Below are 24,019 nucleotides of genomic sequence, written 5' to 3' on the forward strand. Positions count from 1 at the left end.
TAAAAATTATTTTTCTATTGGATCTCATTAATTAATTTTCTTATAAAATATTGAAATTAAATTATTAAAAAATATTAAAAATAAATTAAATAAAAATATGGAAAATATATTTTTAATCCAATTTTTGCGATAAATATCTTTTTTTTTTGAATCGTCATTTGGGATTAAAAATTCCATAATAATTTTAAGATTTTCTGAAAAAAAAAATTAATCAAAAAATTGACTCAATTTTTTTTAATGCAATTGCCTTAAAACTTGAAGACTTGATTAACTTTATAAACTCAATAAATTAATAATTTTTACTTACCTTTTCTGTGCCATTCAAAATATGCATCAATATTAATAAATATTTTGTTTAAGTTTTAATTTAGATTAAATTTTTTTATTTTACTTTGAGAATTCTAATTGGTATTATCACACTTGAAAATTGTTTTAACTCAAATAACACTTGTCATTTTTGAAATAACAAATCCGATTTGAAAACACACACAAAACCACATATAGATATGTATGTATGTTATGCATATAAACTTGAAATTCAACTATTGTACTAGTAGAATAGCACGACATGAATCATTAGTAATTGCTTATAAATTCTGCAAAATTTCTAATCGCTGCTTAAAAGCCCCAGCGGGTTCATCAGTAACATGGCAGACGTTACGATTACTACGCATCAGACTTTGTTTGGGTGGTTCTGTAAATTTAGAAACGAACATCTTGACATTACAAACGAACATTTATAATTCACTTTTAAGAACGAAACTGATATTTACATTGCTTGCACGAGTCAAGACTGGCGGTCGCATATGCGACACACTTCGATACTGGGAGTTTATTGTCAAAATCGGCAAATTTACAGCAACAATAGCCAAAATGGGCACAGAGCACATGCATTCCCAGCAGGAGCTTAGGTCAAATAAGCCGAAGACCCTGACTTGCCGTTGCCCAAATGTGCGTGCCGTACGCTTAATTGTTGCTTGGGTCCATTTCCACTGCACAATTGAACATGGTTTCTGCGTAACTGTGTTAGCATGGCAATGCTCCCAGCTATCCTGGAGGGGAAACGAAAAGGAAAAACAAAACAAAAATACAGAGTAACCAAAAATGTGTATCTCCAGTTGTACACGCATGCTGCGGCACTTACTTTTCCCTGTGGTTTTGAATATGAAACCCGGTCCGGCACTCATATTCACCTTATTACTGCCCGCCGAGCTGGAATTCGGCTCCTCTGATGTAGGTGTCGAGTGCATCAGCGTGTCCAAGTCATCTTCACATTCAATGACATCCGGATACAGTGGCTTGAAGTTGTTGCGACGCCATTGCGGCACACTTTGACCATTGGCCGCAGCAGCAGCAACAGCGTTATGCAACTCGGTATTAGTTTTGCTGTAGTCATACGTTTGCATTGTTTTACGAGGCATAGCAATATTATTGTGCGCTGACGCATTACTGCCATTCCGACTCGATCGCATATTGGCATAACGATATGTGTAGTATATATCTGGTTTGTGTTGTCCAGCAGCCGCTTCGGCATATAAATTGTTACGTATACGCATTGACGAGTTGGCAAAGTTCGAGCGCAGCGAGGTGGCTCTCGTATGCATAGACAAGGTGCGCTCGTGGGCATCGTTGTTGGTGCGAAATTTGCAAAAGCACAAATTGAAACGTTTATTGAATTCGCGTTTAAATTTCTCCTGCAATTTAGAGGTAACAATGCGAGAAAGATGAAATGAAAAGAGTTATAAATGAAATTGTGTGATAAGCAAATTTTTGTACGCTTTCCGAATTTCGGAAGAAAAGAATGAAAGAAAAAAGTGTACATATATTAATTTGTTCACATAACGGTAGTTTGTAATTGAGATGAATACAGATACATATATGTATATATAATGAGGATGGCAAGATGAGTTGATCTTTTGTCTAAAACTTGAGAGTATTTAAAACTGATACTATCTTGAAGAAACGTGTTAGCTTACACCATAAGAAGGTTAGTGTTGCAGTTGGGTAAAACCGGATTTTTTTCACTTTATATGATCCTGTAAGGAGTTATCCTGCCAACGCGGTTGCAGTTTTTTTGGAGGGGTAACCGGAAATGTCATAATGGCCGAGTTTAATTTTTTTTTTTTTAATTTCAGAATTTCTATGTTAATAGTGTAAGTTTGTAGCACTAAAAAATGCTAATAAAATATTTTATTTCTTATATGAGAAAAAAATTTTTGAAAAAAGGCTATTTTTTAACGGTAACCCCTTAATGCAATCAGTACAGATTTTCTCCTAGCCCCATTAAAAATTAATCAGCTACTAAATGTGCTCGCAATTCATTCACCGTTTCGTCGAATATTCGCAATTATTCATGAAAAATATGTGCGTGCGTATATTGGCAACTATTTGTAGAAAATGAAAATTTAATAATATCTTTCAAAATAAATCCTTTCTACATTCTTCCCCTATAAATTTTCTACTAAGGCAATATAATGGAACTACGGGAAAATATATATAATATAATGCGCAATATGGCGACGGAAATGTTATCTACCTTCACGTACTTTCTACTTTAATTAAAATTTAATTTCGGAAATATGCATAGTCATAGCTCTGCACAGCTGACGCACGGATTTAGACTCTAAGCCCTTTCACATCACAACTTTTGTCATGGGTTTGCAATTACTACTTTAACGACTTTAGGTCGACAGGCATTGCGAAACACTTCCTAATTATTTTTAGATTTTCAACTCAGCGCATTTGCAAGCCGGAACCTTTCACGGTTTTTCACCTTCAATTAATAATGAAATGGTGCGATTTTCCAACATGAAAATACCTTTATATCCGCTATACTACAACACCTGCTTCAGTGTAGCTTAAGAAGCCATGCCGCGCAGTGTTAATTGCTTACAGCGAAATTGCTAGGTATACAGAATTGTGTGCTCATGCAAATAGGTTGCCTAAAATGGCAGCTCTAATGCTCAAATCGCATGACGTGCAATATTATTACCACGATGAGGCTGAATGTTGCGTATACGCCATGGTTGCCAGCGTGTTGGCTTAAGAGTTCTGCGAATTAAATGCTGCGATTGTATGCCGTTGCTAAAAGTTTCAATACCATTGAATATTAGCACTCAATTTCGTAAATTACGTGGATATTGTATATATTTCTAAGCGCAACTGAATAATTTTCAAACAATGGTTATACGAGTAACTTAGAGATGTTGCTTTAAATTATCGTATGTTTGTCTTAAAAGTTACACTTGGCGAGTATGTTGTGATTACAGATATATTTTCTAGAATAAAATATACAAGCTTGTAGTATCCATATTTACTGTTGTCATAGCTACCGATGCAAGTTTCAACAAATATAAAACAATTATGGGAATTTCGGAAGTTTCGGAAGTTTTACTTCAAAATTTATTTTATTATAACCTGAAATGGGTATATTCAGTGTGCCACAAAATTTGTAATATATAGAAAGAAAAATCTGTGACTTTAACTAACTAACACTATAACATCTATTTTTTTTTTTTTTTAGATCGGACCACTATGACGTATAGCCGCCATACAAACCGTCTAGAATTTTTTTATTAGTGAAGCGCATTCCAACCACGATGCAGTCGCTGTTAACGATTTTTCTTGCTTTCATCTTAAACCACAACCAATACCACAAATTTGCTATAAAATTATATAAACATACAACTATAATATATGTATATGCGCTCATGATACTCACATTGTAAATGCCATAAATGAAGGGATTGTAGCAGCTATTGCTCATCGCCAGCCAATCGCAGCAAAACCATATTATGCTGATAAAATGGTATTCATTAATTTCTGGTATAGTCACATACAGCACATTATATAACTGCAAGGGTAGCCAGCAGATGCCGAACACAATCACAACAACAATGAGCATTTTTATGACCTGATAAAAGAGATATGTGATATTTATAAGAAATGGCATTATTATATAAACAGAAGAAATAAGAGTTATTCGTACACATACATATATGTACAAGTATAATAAATGAAGAAACAGATACATATTATGTGACTCTTTTTATTGTCAAGCGCAGAATAAGATATACGCACTTAATTACACTTAGATATCAGCAATTTTTCATGTCAAAGTAAACAAAAGACGCAAAAAGAGTGTTGTAATTGAGCAAGAAATAGCCAGTTGCTGCTTATGAACTATTGTTTGCTTAGCCGAAGGCGAATTCTTAGAAAAATAGCATAATTAGGAGCGGAGCTTTGCCACCACAACGCCGCACAGGTATTTGTGTATTGCGCATAAACAGCTTAATTAGAGGTTACGTTTCCTCCTAGTCAACATTCAGATATCTATCCGCAAGCCACAGAAACCGCTCAATGCACAAATACATGACTATAGTAAAGACGTACAAGAGCAAATCGTGATTTTAATTATTGTTCAACTCACTTTCTTCTTGTTTCGCATTAACGCCATGTCTCTTGTATCCTCGGCGTTGCCCGGTGTTTCCGTCAGCCACAGTTTCACAGCCATTTGTACATAGACGAAGGAGATGACACAGCAGGGCACACAGTATTGTACGATAACAAGCGCATAACGGTAAGCCTTTAGCTGTTCGTCCGAGAGATTGACATTCGTGCAGAATGGTCGTGTCACATTGTAGATGACACCGTCCTCTTCATTGATGGAAATTTGTGTAAACGATTTATAGAGAAAGTGCAAAATGTTGATACATATTACAAATAAACAAAAAAGTTTCGTATATTTCTTTTAATATATGTATATACATACGTACATATCATCACTTAAAATGCAAAACAACTTATAATCAAACAAATCAATATTGAGTTTTTATTGCTTACGATTCACTACATCATATTACATATTATAAGCATAAAATTTTCAGCTGTCACTGTCAGATATAACCAATGTATAACTTATATATAACCAATATATAACCAATGTATAACTTATATATAACCAATATACAACCAATGTATAACCTATATATATAACCAATGTATAATCAATATAGAATCACTTTATAACCAAAACTCAATTTTTCTTAATGTAAGTGGTTTCTACTGTACCGTTTTCCATCACCTGTAAACTTATGAAAAGTGATGTTATGCTATTTTGCATATTAGGTGACGATATATCAACATATACATATATACTAAACAGATCTATATACAATATATATACCTATAACTATTTCCAACTTACCTCTGTAACGTTCATGCATCACTTCCACGCGAAATGCCACAGCTATTGGGCTAGCGAATATGAATGCTGATAACCAAATGCCAAGCAGAATAAATTTTGAAATATATTTCGAAGGACGTGCTCTGCAAGTAGAATAGTAGATAGAAAAAATGAAAAAGCTAAACACTTGTGACGCGAAAACTTAATAAAATGTTTTAAAAGTTTTTGTTTTTCTGTTCGGAATTCGTTTAACAGTTTTTTTATCCAAATAAATTTTTTTAGAATTTTTAGCATAAAGTTGAATGATGAGGTATGATGATATTAAATTAAATGGAAGAAATCTATCAAAATTAGCATTTATATTAAAGTAAAAGTCCACTGTAAATATTTTAATATAATATTCAAATTTCGCAGCGTAGAAGAAAGATTAAAAAAGTGTTTTCCGAAGCAGAAAAGAAATCAAACATTTTATTATTTTAAAATTTATATAATCTAAATAACAAAATAAAATCACTTTAAACTCATTTTAAATCGATTAAAATTCTTTGAGACTACATATAATGGACAACTCAAGCAATAAAGAAGGTGTCTAAAGAAAATGAAATAAAAGAATATGATGCTACTCACTTCAACGGTAGAAATGAGGATTTTAATGCTATGGACTTCATATCTATCTTTTAGTAAATAAGGTTTTTATACACTGAAAGTAAACCATGAAATTTATAACAGTCATGAGCATACGACGAAGACATTTTAAAGTACATTATGTGATCACATTTAACCCGGACTTGTCCATATAAAGTGCTCATGTGTAAACCTCATTAACAAAAAAACTTTTCCTAGATTGGTAAGACCTTTTACTATGTTTATATGAAGTTCTCTAATTAATGACTGCTTGGCAGTTATTTGTTAACGTTCTCGAGAAGTTTAACTGTTCATTTTTAGCATAGAAAAAAAATGAATTCTGTCAATGACAGCATCAGAAAAATTAAAGAAACAGTGCTTGAAAATCGTTGTGTTAGCATCAGAATGTGGGCAGATACCTGTAACCTCAACACCTCTCATGGATAAGCTCAAACATTTTGGAATATTTTCGGTAAGAAGCGTGATTTTTTGGCCAAACACGAAACGAAATCATTTGTATTAATGATTGGTATATTAATTTCTGTTCAGACCATAAATTCTTTTCCACATAAACTATACGAGTATCGCCTACTAAATATTAATTCAGAAAAAGTCAATCGACTTGAAAAGTGAATAACTGATTCCAATGTCATAGGCAAACTGTCATGGCTGAATAGCGTCGAGCCGGCGCAGACGTTGCTATGTGTCTGGCTTAATTGGCAGGGAATATACCATGAGCTGCTCTTTTGTGGTCAAACTATTGATTCAAATCTGTACATTCAATAATTGGACCGTCTGAAGGAAGCAAAAGCTCAGAAGGGTGTTATGAGAAGAATTGCACACCTCAGGGCAAGGGCAGTGCATATACATCGATAGTGATTTGGTAGAAGCTTGGTGGGAAATGAAGCTTTACAATTTTTTTCCAATAAGGACGAGTGTTACCTTGAGAATGGTGGTATGAAACCTTCGAAATGACAGACAGTTATAGAACAAAACAGTTATGCCTTTGAGGTATAATTTTTTAAGGCTTGGAAGAATCTTTTTTCGGTTACAACAATTTAAAAAAAAAAATGTCGTGAAATTTTAATCTTTTTTGTAAATATCCAAATTTCAGTTTTTTTGCCTTCGTCCAAATTCTAAGTTACGGTTTTAACTAAAACACGTATTTTTTCACTTCAGATGATCCTGTAAGGAGTTATCATGCCAATGTCAATCTTTTTTTCGAGGGGTCACCGAAAATGGCAGCACAATGCCCAGTTTAAAATAATTTTCCATCCATTTCTTTGTTATTAGTGTATGTTTGTAACAATAAAAATTCTAATAAAATAGTTCATTGTTTATATAAAAAAGTTGTTGTTAATATGGTGTTTTTTACGCGAGGAAACCCCTTTTCCCAATTTCTTACCTTAAAGGATTGATGATAGCACGATGTCGATCAATCGCAATGGCGGTCAATGTAAAAACGGAAACATTTACGCTCAACGTTTGCACGAAAGGACAAAAGGCACACATAAACCAGGGTAAGTTCCAACGCTGTAAAAGAGCTGCTTGAAACTGAAAAGATTTAAATTATATTAATTTATATAAAATAGAATATTTAACATTGCTTTTATAGTCTGTAAATATCGGTGGAATATCGATTTCCTTTAGAATAATAACCTTCAACTTCTCAAAACAAAATTATAAATCTAAAAGAGCACCCTATATATTCAGAAGCATAGTTCGAATTGGCTTCGCTTGCATGACTAAGCAAATATTATGCTTCCTCAACTGTACTCTAACCTTGCTCAAAGTTACTTCTCGGACATATGTATGTAGTCATGCATGTGTTTAATTGCTCCATGTACTCACCTGAAACGGTATACAAAAGAGTCCAATGATGACATCGGCAACAGCCAAGTTTGCTATGTATGTATTGGTGACCGTACGCATTTGTCGGGCCGTTATTACCACCCAAATGACTAATGAGTTGCCAATGATTGCCAAAATGCTGATGCCGCCGTAAAATATGGAGAGTATTATGACAATTTCAATAGGAGCGGAGTATAGACGTTCTGCAATTAATATAAGAAATTAAAAAAAAAGATACGATATTATTACTTTTAAATTTATTAATAAGGAAAACAAGCTAATGCAAATATAGTGTGAAAATAACATAGAACATTTTGGAAATTCATTGCTTAAGCGATATACTTCGAACGAGTATTTCAGTAGATTCTAAGGACTATTTAATCCAAGATCACCGAAATCGAGCTGATGGATTTATGACCGAAAAAGTTTTGAGTACGGTAAGTGGTTTTTTTTATAAAAGCTTCTAAATTTAGTTCTTTTTATCCCTGTTTTATACCTTCTTAACGAGAAGGATGGCTTTTTGGTTAGTAAATTAATGAAATATCGATTCAAAAAAAAAGCCAAGATAACAAGGATTATCATTTAGAATAATATTTAGACTTTCTAGAAGAGTACTTATGTGTCTCACAGTTTAAAAACAAAATATATCAAGTAAAATATTTAGTTAATCGATAAATAAGTCGATTAAACAATTTATAATCTTTTACATACTAACTGATCAAATTTGACCCAGACTTTTAATAAAGTAAATGAAATTTATAACAAGTAAATGAAACATTTTATTAAGCGTTGGTACACTTGTGTTGGCTTTCAAGGAGCCTATTTTGAGGGCTATATTTTTCAGTCCGGGTCAACTTTGATCTGATGGTAATGAGACTTTTAGTATATTAAGTGTATGAAAAATTATATAATATTAAGCGTTGGTACACTTGTGTTGGCTTTCAAGGAGCCTATTTTGAGGGCTATATTTTTCAGTCCGGGTCAACTTTGATCTGATGGTAAATTAAGTTAGCCACTGCTTTAAGTTCTTATTAATAAATTTCCATTACCATTACCCACCACCTGAGTTCGATTTTATATTTGGTTAAATTGCAGCGATAAATATCATCTGATCAAAATTGAATCGAACTGTTCACGATGTTAATGTGACTACTTCTATATACTATAAATCAGGTATATATTGTGGGCTATTTATTATCAGTCTGGGTCAAATTTGATCGGATGGTAAATTAAGTTAGCCACTGCTTTAAGTTCTTATTAGTAAGTTTTCACTATCAATACCCTCCACCTGAGTTCGATTTTATATTTGGTTTGACTGTATTAAACTTAAGGTGATTTCACTTATTCAGTGATCTAAAGACATATTCCATCACCAGCAGAATCATTCTTTCTTTGGTCTTATTATATAAATAAAATTTCGAGTTATATACATATATACATACATATATAGTGGAATGTATAATTATTATTCAAAGTTAACTTACCGAATTCCTCCTCCTCGAGTACTTCATCATCAGGTATTTGTAAGACGGGAAATTCATCCATGGTGCTATAAGTCAAGTTGTTACGAAGAAGTCTTTAAAAAATTTCGTAATTTTTTATTTTTTCAGTCAGTGATACGAACTTTTATCTGTAAAATAGTTTTGAAGAATAATTTGATTTAATTAAAAATATGTAATAATTTAATATTTTTAAGATAAATTGTTTTAATCCATGTTTTATATAAACCAATTATATTAGCGACTAATTTTTTTAAGATGAAACTATTCTATACATATTAATTTATTTGCAAATAACTGAAATTTCAAATTAAAAAATTTCGAATTCGACCCACTAAGTATGTTGCAGCGAGCAGATAAATGGCAAATCGAAGATGCTTATAGCATACAACCGTGAATGAATTTCTCACAGAGCCTAAAAAGGCTCTCTACTTAATTAGATTAGTCTCAGATATAGTTCAAGTGCATATACATACATATATGTATATGTATATACATATAAATTCTCTATGTATATTAATATGCTTTATTCGGCGTTAACATAATCTCTCTTCACTTCAGCAGTTGCCAAACATAACCAAATATTTAAGATTCAGTAAATTCTCCTCACTAATGCAGTAATGTAGGAAGATGTACTTGAGCTAAAGAATTACTTCAAATGTCTTCCACTTCAGCGAGTGTACAAATTTGATAAATTATAAAGCCGAGCAACTGCATAGCAGCTGACCAGTCCATGGCTCATTTGGCTGCGGCAATGGTATTCAACTACAATTGAACGATTTGTGTAACTAACTGTGTGATCAAACATACCTACATGTCGAAGTGTAATGTAACTAATTACTCCCGCGCAGATTGCGCTCAGAAACCAGCATACCTTTGCACACATTCCGGCCATTAGTCACAAATGGAACTTATTAATCGTTGCTCTCCCTCGCTAAACAATTAATTACCAACATATTTGGATTGATGTTCGTTGTAAGGTGCAACAAACAACGGCTTACCAAGGCACAAACAATCATTAAATTCAGTTTACAACAATGGCAAATACATAGGAATGGATATATATTGCTTTCTATTGCAAATAATCGAAATAATTAAATCGCAGTTCTGCGTAATCGTTCACAGAAATTTCATTTATTACAATGAGATAAATCCATCTTATCTATCCTAAAAATGAAGTAGCACAAATACTTAGCCGTGCATGAAAAGTCTGTTATTTTAACACAATATTCAGTTCTGCAAAGTCATGCCAAGAAAAATCACAAGCACGCACTTGTAATCATTCCCAATTACTGGAGTGAAGTGCTCACCTCACGAATGCTATATGTATGTAGGTATGTGCTTTTGGCATATAACGAACATGAGATAGTTTCGCTTACCTAACGGTTGTTTTTGACAGCATCATTGATCATTTGATTTGTTATTGACTTAAGTTAAATAGATGAGGATTGCATTGTGTCTACTGTGCGTGTGTTATTGACTTAGATTTATTCATCGTTGTTGGCAATGCATTGATTAGTAGGTCAATTGTGATTCCTGTGATCCCCTCCTTTCCCTTCCCTTCAGAAAATCAGAGCTGAAGATAATGGTTTAAGTGATAGGCCCACCCATCAAAGAGTTAACCTAAAATTTGTGCATTTAACAATTGAAAGCATTCTCAACTGACTTTGTGGAGTCTAAAATAAATTCACAAAAGGGAAATCTTAATTAGATATTGCCTTGTGGTGATAGTTGCCATGTCGGTTACAGCATGTTCCATTGCCCGAACATGAGGAAGTTCGAATAGCAATTACCCGTCTGAAGAAGAACAAAGCGGTGGAAACAGATGGATTGCCGACCGAGCTATTCAAACACGGCGGCGAAGAACTGATAAGAAGCATGCATTAGCTTCTTTGCTGAATATAGTCAGACGAAAGCATGCCCAGCGATTGGAATTTAAATGTGCCCTGCCCAATCTACAAAAAAGAAGACCCTCTCAATCGGCGCCAACTAATGTGGGATAATTCTCCTCAACATCGTGTATGGTTCTGTCCAGCCTATTGTGTGAAAGATTAAAGCCCACCGTCAACAACCTGAGTGGACCTTATTGGTATGGATTTAGACCTGGAAAATCTAAACTGACGTTGAGAAATACAAAAAGCTTCGTCAGGATCGGGAAGAACCTCTCCGGGCCGTTTGATACCAAACGAAGTTTCAGACAAAGCGATTCCTTTTCGTGCGGCTTCTGCAACCTGCTGCTGGAGAGAATAATTCAAGTTCCAGAACTGCCGGAGGTCCAAACAAACATTTCTAAAATCTGATCATTTCTAATTTATGAGGCAGCTAACCGTAAGTGTTACTCCACACTTCATTTGAATACGTATTGGCCAGCAATCAAGGATAAGCTTCAGCGCCTTTGTTGACTTCGTTTTCATTGCGCCCATGATTTCCAGCAAGCAGTCCCATAGCAACTGTTTCAGGGGTTTAAAGCGGCACTTTTCGATAATGTCATCCATACAATCCAAACAATCTGCGGCATACCTCAACACCAGCATACCACTGGCACACAGCAATCCTCACATCAACGCACTGCTCCGCAACTAGATCAGACACAACATTCACCACCTCTGCTGACAACAGACCATTCTACAACGTTCTACACAAATAACCATTCCTATGATCACGGCTTTTAAATCATCCGACTTTTTCGAGTTTTTTGCATATTCCTTCCTTCGGCCAAACCCAAATGGTAGACGCACTTAATAAATATTTAATTTTATTCATTGACAACGTCAAACACCCCAGGCTGTTTGATATGCTTTAATAAAATTGCAGAACTCGCAATTGTTTTGAAAGTGTGCTAAATTTTTTTTCGCAATCTGCTTTGAAGGTATTATTAAATTGAAATATTTCAGTTAATTTGAAATCATTTTTATAATTTGCGCAGTAAATATAACAGAGACAATCAAATGAGTGCATTTAATAAATTTAAATTCCTCTTTGTCATTGCTTTTGATTAGAGTTTTAATTTGAAAGTTTACGTGCAGACGCATAAGCTTTTATAAATGCTTAGGTATGTACTTAAAATTGTAATGGCTCTCAGCGATGTAATGACTTGCATATGCTTTGGCTAATGCATATGAAAGCCAATTTTAGTTCTCATATTTTAATTAAATGCGTTCTAGAAATGTAATTAAGTATATCTGCACAGTAGCAAGTAAAATGAAGTTTGTATGGGTTGTGCAATTTAAAAGAGTACAAGGTGTTTCCTTAGAAATAGAATTTAATATGTTTTTAATAATAATGGAAATTGAATAAAAATGTTAATTTTTTGGTTTTATTTGCTTTGTTGATGGTGCTTAATGCATAAATTCCAGTTTGTAAATGACAAGTGATGATTTCTTCTGCTAAGTTTGCACCTTTCAACACTTCTACTAATTACACTCCAACAAGTGTACAATTATTTGCATCTAGTATTGTCCTATCGACAGTAAATTTGACTCCATCTTCAAATGAAAATACAAAATTAATTGGGTTTGGTGAAAACCTGATATTTTACCATCGGAGTTGGCCAATATCTCTTAAGTTGGAGTATAGGGAGACGTAGAAGCTATCCCAACTTAACCTGCTTAAATCTGGGCATTCGCAAATATAACCTACCAGCGTTTCATCATCCTCCGCGAATACTCTGCATTCCACCGAATCTAGCTTTGCAATTTTCTGAAGCTTCGATCTTGAAAGTAGTAGGTTCATTGTGATGATCCTTACAAAGTTACTACGTTGTCTTTCGCCTAGAAGTAGAAACGTTTTGGTCTGCTCACCATACACACTACTCCTAAAAAACTTAATGAGATTGCCTGTGTTGCTTTTGTTCAAAGATCTGAGTTGTTTCTCTAAGCTCTTCACATTCATATTCCTCCCTCATCCTTAAATCCATCGATGAAGATATAAAAAATTTCAAATGCAGTACATATGTTTACTGTGACAACTAGTTTCACAGTTAATCCTTTGAAAAGTTATATATGCACAACTAAAAACACCCTATATATGTATTTACTTATGGCCAGATAGGTTTTGAAATACTATCACAACAGCACAAACCCTGAGTAAGTGCATATAAAAGAAAGAGAATTTCGAACGAAAATGTAAAAACGACATACTCGTTTGCAAGCTTTTAACATTTTTTCCATTTATAAAAGTTTATACTTTACTAAGCGACGAAAGCAACTAGTAAGCACAAGCCTTTGTTCCGCAAAATTTAGTTGGTACGTACCCTTCTACCGCCTACGGTTAGAATGCTTTGTTGTTTCACATAGTTTCCAAATAAAAATGTCAGATTAAAAATGCTCAAGGCTGGAACTTATGTCACATGCTTTATGCTAGCTTTTTACAGGGAAGTAATTATGTAGCTCGTATATGCTTTCACTAACAATATTTTATATAAAATATATGTTTTAAGAAGTAAATATGTTATTCTTAATATGGGTATGAAGGGGCCAACGCATGTGCTTGATGAAAAGTAGGGAAGCCCCACAAGGTGGAGTCTAATCTCCTATTCTATAGATCCTTATCGTTAACGACCTGCTTAAAAAAACTTGATAATCGCGGCTGCCGGGTGATTGCCTATGCTGACTATGTATGTAGCACTTATGGTCAAAGGTAAGTTCCCGATTGTTGTATGTGAGCTAATGCAGAGGTATCGCAGAGTCGTAACAAATTGGCCATCAACCCAAATAAAAGAGAGATGGTTTAATTTAGTAGAAGTTTCAAAATTCCGGTAGCACCGCTGCCGCAAATGTGAGATATCCTTCTGCAGCCGACGGAAACAGTGAAATATCTAGACCTCATCCTGGAAAGGAAGCTTCCATACAAGCCGAATTTGAAGGGGGAGCAATAAAGACATCGATTACCTTATACTGCAGCCATTAGCAAAAGGTGGAGTCTCTCACCGAAAGTGGTCCTCTGGCGCTACGACATACAAGCAGGCTTTATTCCACATACAGGCTTTATTCCACTACATTTGCAAAGAAACTCAAGAGCGATCAACGGGCGGCCTTTATCAACATCTTTGGCGCACCAAAGTCCACTTCAACCAGAGCACTTAGCGCCATCTTGCATATAGTGCCCGCTGACATCGTCGAAAGGTGTATGCCTGCGAAAGTTGCTATCAGACTCAGAAAATCTTTTATCTTAAAAGAGCACGTGTCTGAAGACTCCGATATCCTCACACATTTTGACTTTATACCGGATCACTTGTATCATGTAATCGCCAAACCGAACTCTTCCCAAGAAGCGTGAAAAAGCAGTTGGAGGAGAGGGGCAGTGAGCCTTCTTACGGGTGGATCAAAGCTTGGGGAAAGATTGGTGGAGGAGTTTACTGTCAGAAGCTCTCTGTTAATTCCATCTTCAGACTTCCTGACTATTGCAATTCTTCCAAGCCGAAGTTGCACTCATTACGGTAGCACTAGATTTACTGCTCCGGAGTACAGTCTCCTTCTGAGAAGTGACCATCCATTCATATAGCAGAGCGGCGATACTGGCCTTGAACTCATTAATTGTACGTTCAGGGCATCGAGTGCCTTTGTGATGAGACTGATATGGCTGCCATGCCACAGCGGAATCCCAGGAAATTGTAAAGCTGAAGAGCTAGCAAGCAAAGACATCCTATAGCCTCAATCAGTTGAATGGAAGGGGGTCGGAGTTCCCGTCTCCTCCTGTGTTCTACTACTAGACAGCTGGGCCACCATAGGTAGATGCAATGTCGTAAAGCCTTTGCACAAGAGAAATGCTTAATGGCTTGTATAATACATTTACATATTTCCCAGGAATGAAATATTATTTGCAGTTAAAAGCTTTCAATATAAAGAAAACAAATATAATTTACAGTAAAAAAAATATTATTTATCCAATAACATACACATCTGTAAACAAGAAATGCGCTACTACGAACCGGAAATCCAATTATTGAAAATACTGATGAAAAGTGGAATTCAAAAAATTCGAACAACATGCAAGCATTTTTTCGGTTGCTCAAGATTAAATATTACCCCAAAAACCCTTTGCAGCCATTTAATAAGGCTGGCTACAAAATGAAGTTCGATGTATGGGTGTCGCATAAGTGAATGCAAAAAGCCCTCGATGACACAGTTTTCGTTTAATAGCAACGAAATCGATCCATTTCTTAAACGAAATGTTGCTGGTGAAGAAAATTTGATAACTTACGACAATATCAAGCGAAAACGATTGCTGTCGAATTGCGCTGGCAGAAACGGTGACTAAGCGAAGGTTGCTAGCCAGGAAGGTATGCTCTGATTCGATACCTTTCGGCCAAATTCTCAATTCTAATCTGTTCTGTCACGAACTGCTCCACTTGTAAAAAACAAAAATCAATCAAAACAAAAGATCCGGGAGTTTGATTGGCAGGTTCTCATGCATCTACTTTATAATCCGGGGACCAAGTGGCCTCTACATGTTCCTAAAATGGCCTTTAACCACGGCACAGATGGACAGGGCGCATTATGGAACATTGCTGGATTAATTCTATCCATACCGCGAGATTTGTTCACTGCTTCTTTCATAGCTAGAACTTAACGCGTCCTTACAGGCTGGAAAGTGCACACTGACTAGGTTTTCTAATGAGTCCTCGCAGTTGTCCGTTCACTCTCCACTTTTTGTAGTCCTTTTCAATATATTAATATTCATTCCAACAGTCCTCGCTTTCTGCTAGTTTGGCCCGGTTGAAACATTCCCATACTTTCCGTCTGCGAGGCCCAAGCTGCTTGTTCCATTAAGGCAGCTTCGTTTTGTTCTTGAGTCTCAGCGTAGGGCATGCGTAGTGAAGAGCTGTATTAAGGACATTCGTAAATACAGCCACACCTTTTTCAAGCTCCTCATGTGAGTTATATACACACGATATAAGTCTCTTGCCTAAAAGTATCTGTATAGTATGGAGAAATAGATGTACCTACTTATATAGTGTTATGTCAGAATGTTTCTGAAAGTGGGTCCTTTAATGTAGGTTCCTCACCTCGATTACCTGTGACTAGACTGTTTTATAACATAGAATAAATGTCGGAGCTGTCCAAATCGTAAGACGGGCGTTAGCATCAGCGCCCACCACCAACGCTTGCTTTTTTCTGCTGTATGTAACCGCCAGCCTATGGAGCCCTGCCGTTGATGCCTCGCAAACGCTTAAACTATATGTAACCAAATTCGCTCAGGATAAAGCCACTCCTCATATAACAGTACTGTTAAAAATTACTAAAACTAAAACAATACCTGATTACTTCCGAAACATAAAACCTTACACCTGAGATGGTATGAGAGGGATTAATAAGAGGCGGTCTATATAGCACATTTTCAAATTCCAGTTTAATCTTTAACTTTCCACTATACAAATCTAAAGGCAATTAATATAATGGGTAAGACTTTGCACGAATAATTCCTTTGAATTACGCCACCTTATGACAAAAACTTGTCCAAATCGATTCAAAACTGCTCAAATCCCTATTTACCAAATATGTGGACCCCAGTATCTAAACTTGACTTTTGACCTAAAATATCTTTAAATATATGGCATACACAACTGAGGTTTAAAGATTATCTTCTCCTGATGATAGTACAGCTGTGTATCAAAAATTTGTTGAATCGGGTCGGGAACTATTGACCCCATATACCTAATGTAAAGATTATCGAACCTCCGGATGACTTTATATTGCAAATATCGCACAAAATGTGTGTGAGTAATCTCAATGAAATGAGAGAGTATGTTTTACTCATAACAGTGTATCTTTGGGTATAAAATCAATAAAATTGGGCGAAAACTTCACCCAGACGCACATAATTAATATCAAAACTTTCGAACAACCGGTAAACTTTACATCATATGATTGTTGATTGTATGTGAGGTACCTTAATCAAAAATATTTTTAGTAGGTGGCATGTTAATGATACGTGGTATTTACAAAAATAGATAAAATCCGGCCGATACCACCCCAACTCCCATATACTAGTTACATATAATGATTTTTGTTTTTCTAGCAAATCCTATGCCGAATATGTCGTTCAGAGTATGAGTTATATACAGTACTATATGTGTATTTATACTATTTACTTGATTTCCAATCCTCTGGTTGACACCCGAACTTATCTCTTGCTTACTTATTTCTCAGTTATTTATCTTTTACATTATCTGAATGGAAAATAACCAACACAGTGCCCAACCTCATTTGGCTTTATCCATTTATCAAAAACTCATTAGGGATTTACTTGCTGAAAGAAAAATAATTTGTCTTACCAATTTATCAAATTTAGGGTTTGAGTCGATAAAGAGGTAATGGCATTTCTCAATGACAACGTTTGCCTTGTTTTTTCTTCATAATTGCAATTAAGTCGCGTGCATCTCAACTTTCACGGAAATTCAAAATGTATACACACGCCGCCCGAACTTGAACCATCAACGAAAAGTTTGAAAAGTTACATATCCGTTAAGTCGTTGACTTATATAAACATTATGTTTACGGAAGTGATGAGCCTTGTGTGTATGTGTGCTTGTTTATTATAACGGGATAATCTGATTTATGGCAGAAGATGAGTAATGATAATGAAAAAATAAAACTTGTTTAAAGAAGTTCAGGTTAAATTCAGTTTTGTTTTTTTGTGGTAAGTCGGTTTATATATATTTTTTTAATTCTTTTAACATTTTTAGTGCTTATAATATTTGTAATGTTTATCAAATGTAAAGAAAAATACAGTATATTAAACTATACTTGGAAAACTTCATTGCACACGTTAACCTTAATACTTGTAAAAGCGCTTACAATTTTTGTCGATTATTTCCAAATAATTTTTCATGAAACCCTTCATTATTGTTATTATCATTTATCTACCGCTATTAGGCAAGCGTAGGCGGCACATGCAGTGCATTTACATTTTATGTGCCTTTGAAATATTGTATGTTTGTATTGCTTGTGAGTGGTAGTTCTTATGCATTTCCAAGCCTTTAAGCGTTTGTGGTAGACAAATTTCTACGAAAATTTCTTTAAAATTCTGAAAGCTTAGATATTTTTCCAAACTACAGCAAATTCAACAGAACTTGAGCCTAAAGGCTGGTATAGCATTTAATAACTATGATCCCCAACTCTGTATTTCTAAAACACAAAATATCTGAAAATTGAAACTAAAGAGTGAAGCTTTACCAAGAAAAGCCTGTGTCATCTTGTAAATACAGTGAGGAGTATCATATGTCGGTATGTTAACTTCGAAAAACTGAAAATTTTTAAATATTAATACTATATGAACTTTGAAATAGTATTATTTGACTTTAATCTTTATAATATATTTATAACATATGTTGACTGTTGAGCAAAATATCTGTCGAAAGTTAGATTTTTTATTTAAATTGTAACCTTTACGAACCTTATTAGCCCTACGCTTCACTTTTATTTATAAATAACCCGCAAAAGATCGAAAACAGTGATATCTAGAGATCATCAGACATTTATTTGCATACCGATGTGGCGGGTAACCACACTTACTACTTAATGAGCTTATAATAATATTAATAATGGGTAATTTTCCGAATAATATCATTATAAATAGTAGATTTTAATATAAACCCCCTGATCAAAATTGACCCGGACTGGTCCATTTTTTATCCAAAAGACAAAAAAACATTCCAAGATTTTTTTTTTAATGTTCGTGTTGCTTTTATCTTCATGAATCAGTTAGTACCTCTTTGGCAGCTGTACGACGTGAAAAGTTTGTCTGCAGATTTTTATCATGGAAACATTGAGCAACGCGTTTATTTTAAAATTAATATTTTTAACCTTAAGCAAATCGTTGAAAGTATTGCAAAAGTTTTTTTTTTTGGGCAGTATTCGACCAGCGGAAAGCATTCAGCGTAGATCATCGAAAATGTCGCTTGTGGAACTCTCTGTTAATGTCGATGACATCGAAAAAGTTGTAGAAACGGTATTGGCTTCAGAGAAATACCAGAGGATTTCCATATTGCTTATGCATCGATTCAATACATTTTCGTTATATTTTTTGTGCATAAAGCGTGTGTCAATGCTAACCTCACACCAAGAGGTCGCAAAGGGAGGCTTAATCACATAGGTGAGAAGAATCATTCTACGCATCATTAATGGTGACGAGTAGTAGGTTTATTATATGATGCCGAAACTCTCCAAGAATTCAGTCGAAACAGCAAACAACTAAATTCGCTGAAGCCTCCCCTCCGAGCTTTATAACAAGTTTTTGGTAAACTAGATTAATCGTTGATATATGTTCATTGTTTGGCTCAGTTTTATATTTAGAAGAAGATAGTATAGATTTGTATTTTTTATTTCGCGCAGACTTTGTCATTCTTTACTTTTGTTTAATATTTATCTAAAATAAGATACCTAATACACATCTTAAGGGTATACTTAATAAGTTTTGCTTTCACTACGCTTGTAATACGCAGCTGGTAGAGTCCTTTTACTAGCTTTGGTTAATAATCCCATAATTGTTTCGCTTCCACGAATTCCTTTCCAATCGCCTTTCAAATTCAAGCGAATTTGCAGCTTTATCGTCGTTCGCCCTATTACTTATGGTGCAGTTAAATCACAAAGGATAATATAAAAATGCAGAAAAACGCGATCTACATATACAATATTTATATGCATAATATGTATATACATACATATATACTATATATAGTTATATATTTACTTACATAAATGATTACATAAATTATTTTAAGCCTAAGTTTCGCTACAAAGCTGTTACATAATAATCGTCTTAATCTCCCTTCATAGTCACTTTTGCAGAAAATTAATTTACGCCTATTATGCAGAAGATAAGAAACCCTAAGGTGTTTGAGAAAACCGCTAATCGGAAATTATATATCTGTGCATACACACAGTTAAATACACGAATGACTATATACAGATGTGATTACATATAAAAGCGAATATGATTTGCCACACGTGCAGAAAAAGAACTTAAGCCGCAAGCATCTCGCGAAAAATTTGAATATTACGAATGACACTACCGGTGGCTGAGCATTATTACCTTATGATTTCATTACATAATCAATCACAGCCACGAGTGAGATAATAATACATGTGAAAATACCAAAAAGCAACAGTGAAATCGTTTCAAAGGGAGGTCCTTGTATTAAATAGGTTATGAGAAAAATTTATTGAGTTAAGATTTAGTAATCGTGATATTTGGATTTTTTTTTATTTAAAAAAATTTCAAAAATTAAAAAAAAAGTTATCAAATTATATGTAAAATTCAAAACCTATCTGTTTGTCCGTCTGTATATATGCATATATCAAACTGAGATTTAGCACACGTCCTTTTCTCCGAAAGAAGCTGCTCACCGCCTATAATGGAACACTACAGCATATAGCTGTTAATAAAAAACTTTAGATAACTCCTTATGTTATAAGAAATCAACCTATAAGGAATATTTAAGCTTCGATGCAGCCAAAGTTCACGTTGTTTTGTTTAAAATACATGAAATATCAAACAAAGTCCACATTATGAACTTAAAATATGCCAGATTTATGCATAGCAATATATTTAAAAATTAAAAAAAAATATTTGCTTTTGACATTCTTTTTATATTATAAATATGTATTCTTGATGCATGAAATATGGCGATGCTATTAATTTAATGTTTCTCATACGCAGTGGTGTCCCACAGCTGTTTACCAACCCCTTCGGTGTTTGCCATTCATAAAGTAGCATTTATATTGATTATTTTAGTATACACAATGCTACATTCAACACGTTTTCAGGTCTCACCTAACGGTTGTTAGTAACAACCTCAAATTATCGATATATATGTTAATAACTTGGCACATATCAAAATGCCTTTGATTGACAGGACTAATTGGTTTAGACATATCCATCTATCCGCTCGTTCATGCGTACGTCTCTCTATTTAACCATGTTGTCGATATTCTGCATACTAAATATAATATTTCTGATGGTATTTGATACACGTGTCCTTGGCACACCTTGAATAAGTTGGTATATGAAATGGGCAGTACCGGAAAGTAGGACGTTACGGTATAGAAGTTGATATTTAGGACTAAATTTAAAAGCGAGGGTATCACCAAGAATCGATATGATTAATGTTCTCAATTAATTTGGGTGAGAATAGCCAATTCACCACCACATATTACGTTGAAATTTATATCACAAAAATGATTTCATTTTTTATGGGGGGATATTAATATACGCTATCAATATAATGCTTTCTTTAAAGAGCTTTAGTGATATCTATAGCACCATAAACACGCCTACTTTGCCTACAATACTGAATCTAACCACTAATATGTATCTGTGAATCTTTATGGTATATTATCTACGATTTTTGGCTTTTATCTTTGCTTAGCCTCATTTGATATGTTCATGCCTGTCTTTAAAGTGGATATTCCTGATTTAAGGTGAGGTAAGCTATTAATAATGAGTTTATAAGCTCATATAATGAATAATAACTTTCATACAAAATTTTCCAGAAAAATTAATACTATATTTATATCGTCACCTAAAATGCATAATAACGTAACAACACTTTTTATAAGTTTTCAGGTTAAGGGAAAGCGATATAAAAGAAACCACTCATATAAAAAAATTAAGTTTCGGTTATAAAATGGTTATACATTGGTTATATACTGGTTATAAATTGGTTATATATTGGTTATATATTGGTTATACATTGGTTATATATTGGTTATATATTGGTTATTTATTGGTTAAATTTGACACAGAAAGCTGAAAATTTTGTGCTACATTGATTTTATATGCTGTAGTGCACCATAAGCAATAAAAAACTTCATTTCGATTATTTTGATGATATGTTGTTTTGCATTTTAGGTGACGATATGTATATTATACCTGATTTTTTTTTTTTGTGCTTAGAGTTTGCGAAAATATTCAATATAGGCTTGCACTTTAATTTACACAATTTTTTATTTGAGCATGTTTTATTTTTATAAAACATAAGCACATTTTACGAAGAATTTGTTCATATTGGGCTACTATAGCCTTTGTATAGCTGTCATACTGATTGATAAACCACAAAGCTTTATATGGAAAACTTTTTTATTTGACAAGTTATTTACACAAAATTTGGCACAGAATATTTTCCAAATCAGCGTTATATTTTCAGAAAAAAATTCTCCGATCGCACAACTATAGCATATAGCTGCCATACAAACTAAGCGTTCTAATCAGGATAAAGAATTTTTTATACCCTTTTATGTTATAAGAAATGTTACAGTGAACTATATTACAGCTTCGGTGCAAGCGAAATAATCTTTTCTTAATTTTAATTGTTATCATATTGTATTTATCAATCCCCTTAGCATATTAATAGCCATATGACAATTTTATTTATTAGCTTACGTGCGCTTGTAATTTCCGCATATAAAAATCTTTTAATTTTTGTTGTCTTCACTTAATCGCTTTCGGAAGCAGTAAAGCTTACGTTCAAAGGCAATTAACCATTAATTTTACACATTAGATATGTACGTGCACAGGCCACCATGAATTCTCACCGGTAGAATTAGACATTTATGTTTGTTTGTAACGCCATTATCCAATAATCCAATTACAGTAGGTGGCGTCAAAGCGTCAACCGCAGTAAAGCGAAGAAATTAATTGCACCGAACGCGCTGTCAAGAAGGTGTGTGGCGAAGCAACGCGACCGCGGTTAAATGCTGCACTGCTACGTTTAACTCGTTTGTATTTGGTTTTGATTAAAATTTGGTGAAACTTTATTTATTTCTTATTATTTTTTTTTTTTAATTTCGTGCAAATTGTTAATTTGCTTGAAATGATTAGTATATTTTGTAACTTTTCTTAGTTTAAAAATTTTTTAATGAAATTTATTATTTTTATTACTTCTTTTTTGTAATATTTACTTTTTTAAATTATTTTAGTTTTCCTCAACTTTTTTAACTCACATCTTTGTTAATAAATTTTAAAATTTTTTTACTCCTTTACTCCTTCATTTTGTTAATTCGTAATCCATTGTCACGTTCATTATCCAACATTATTGACGCTTTTCTAACAGTTTCACTTTTTGAAATTTTTTTCGTATAATTTTATCAGCCTTTTGGGTTGGTTAGAACGTCTTAACACCGTGACTATCCGTTATCAACTGAATTTCACTTTGCTCGACCATTTCGCCTAACAGTGTTTTTGGCAGCAGTTGCTGCTGCTGCTCAGACCTACAACATATTCTGTATACAACACGTTATAATTACACACCCACTGATTTTCACCCAGCACCGCTTATCTATGTTCACATATACATATACTTGTATATACATACATACATATATCTGATATCATCCAAGATTTTATGATAGCAGTTGTTGCAAACTGGTTTTAAGAAGATAACATCAAAGTTTTTGGCAAGAATATCGAGTATTGGCGCACCTTGTTAATCAATTGTGATGTATGGGTCGACCAATTAACAGAGTTTTGTTTCGATTAGAATGAGAAATCAGCTGTAAACGTCAACAGTAAATTGCATAAAAATATACTATATGTATATTTTCAGGTAATGAGCCATGGAATAAGATAGCAATAATAATAGGAATTTTGATTTTTCGATTTCTCTGTAATTTTTTTCACAAAAATACTTGATTTTTTAATCAAAAATCAAAATTTCGATTAGTCCATCTACACAAAAAAAATTACAAAAAAAATCACAAAAATGCGATTTTTCTGTTTTGTGTTATTCTTTAAACTGACCTTGATTTTTCCTTTCATTTCTTAAATAAATGTTTTTTAATAATATTATGGGGGTTTATAACTAGTTCAGTGTTCAGCTTAGTCTTCTTCTTTCGTATCCGAGTAGTTTAGAGCTTTCAAA

The 24,019-nt window shown here is 33.8% G+C and overlaps 1 protein-coding gene across 3 annotated transcripts; it reads right to left on the minus strand.

Annotated features, from left to right (window-relative positions):
- Positions 1 to 349: 349 nt before the first annotated feature.
- On the minus strand, positions 350 to 23,309 carry LOC105224463 (RYamide receptor). Of its 3 annotated transcripts, none has more exons than XM_049457887.1 (10): positions 23,103 to 23,309; positions 9,145 to 9,290; positions 7,661 to 7,863; positions 7,215 to 7,363; positions 5,207 to 5,328; positions 4,430 to 4,656; positions 3,722 to 3,913; positions 1,145 to 1,694; positions 774 to 1,052; positions 350 to 694 (listed from the first exon to the last, which is right to left on the minus strand). In XM_049457887.1, the coding sequence occupies exons 2-9, from the start codon at positions 9,203 to 9,205 to the stop codon at positions 1,048 to 1,050; spliced, it is 1,509 nt and encodes a 502-aa protein (XP_049313844.1). In that variant the 5' UTR covers positions 9,206 to 9,290; positions 23,103 to 23,309; the 3' UTR covers positions 350 to 694; positions 774 to 1,047. The 3 variants fall into 3 exon arrangements, with proteins under 3 accessions (XP_049313844.1, XP_011200848.2, XP_049313843.1); XM_011202546.4 differs by having other exon boundaries at positions 22,695 to 23,309; XM_049457886.1 differs by having other exon boundaries at positions 22,543 to 23,309.
- Positions 23,310 to 24,019: the final 710 nt, after the last annotated feature.

The sequence above is a fragment of the Bactrocera dorsalis genome, chromosome 5 (assembly GCF_023373825.1).
Source record: "Bactrocera dorsalis isolate Fly_Bdor chromosome 5, ASM2337382v1, whole genome shotgun sequence".
In the NCBI taxonomy this organism is placed as follows: domain Eukaryota; kingdom Metazoa; phylum Arthropoda; class Insecta; order Diptera; family Tephritidae; genus Bactrocera; species Bactrocera dorsalis.

Bases quoted from the DNA above. Each gene is read 5' to 3' on its own strand.
- LOC105224463 (XM_049457887.1), bottom strand. From the start codon at position 9,205: ATGGATGAATTTCCCGTCTTACAAATACCTGATGATGAAGTACTCGAG. The intron at 7,364-7,660 runs GTGAGTACATGG...AAATCTTTTCAG, and splicing joins TCTTTTGTATACCGTTTCAG to TTTCAAGCAGCTCTTTTACA. The intron at 5,329-7,214 runs GTAAGAAATTGG...TTCTACTTGCAG, and splicing joins GCTATCATCAATCCTTTAAG to AGCACGTCCTTCGAAATATA.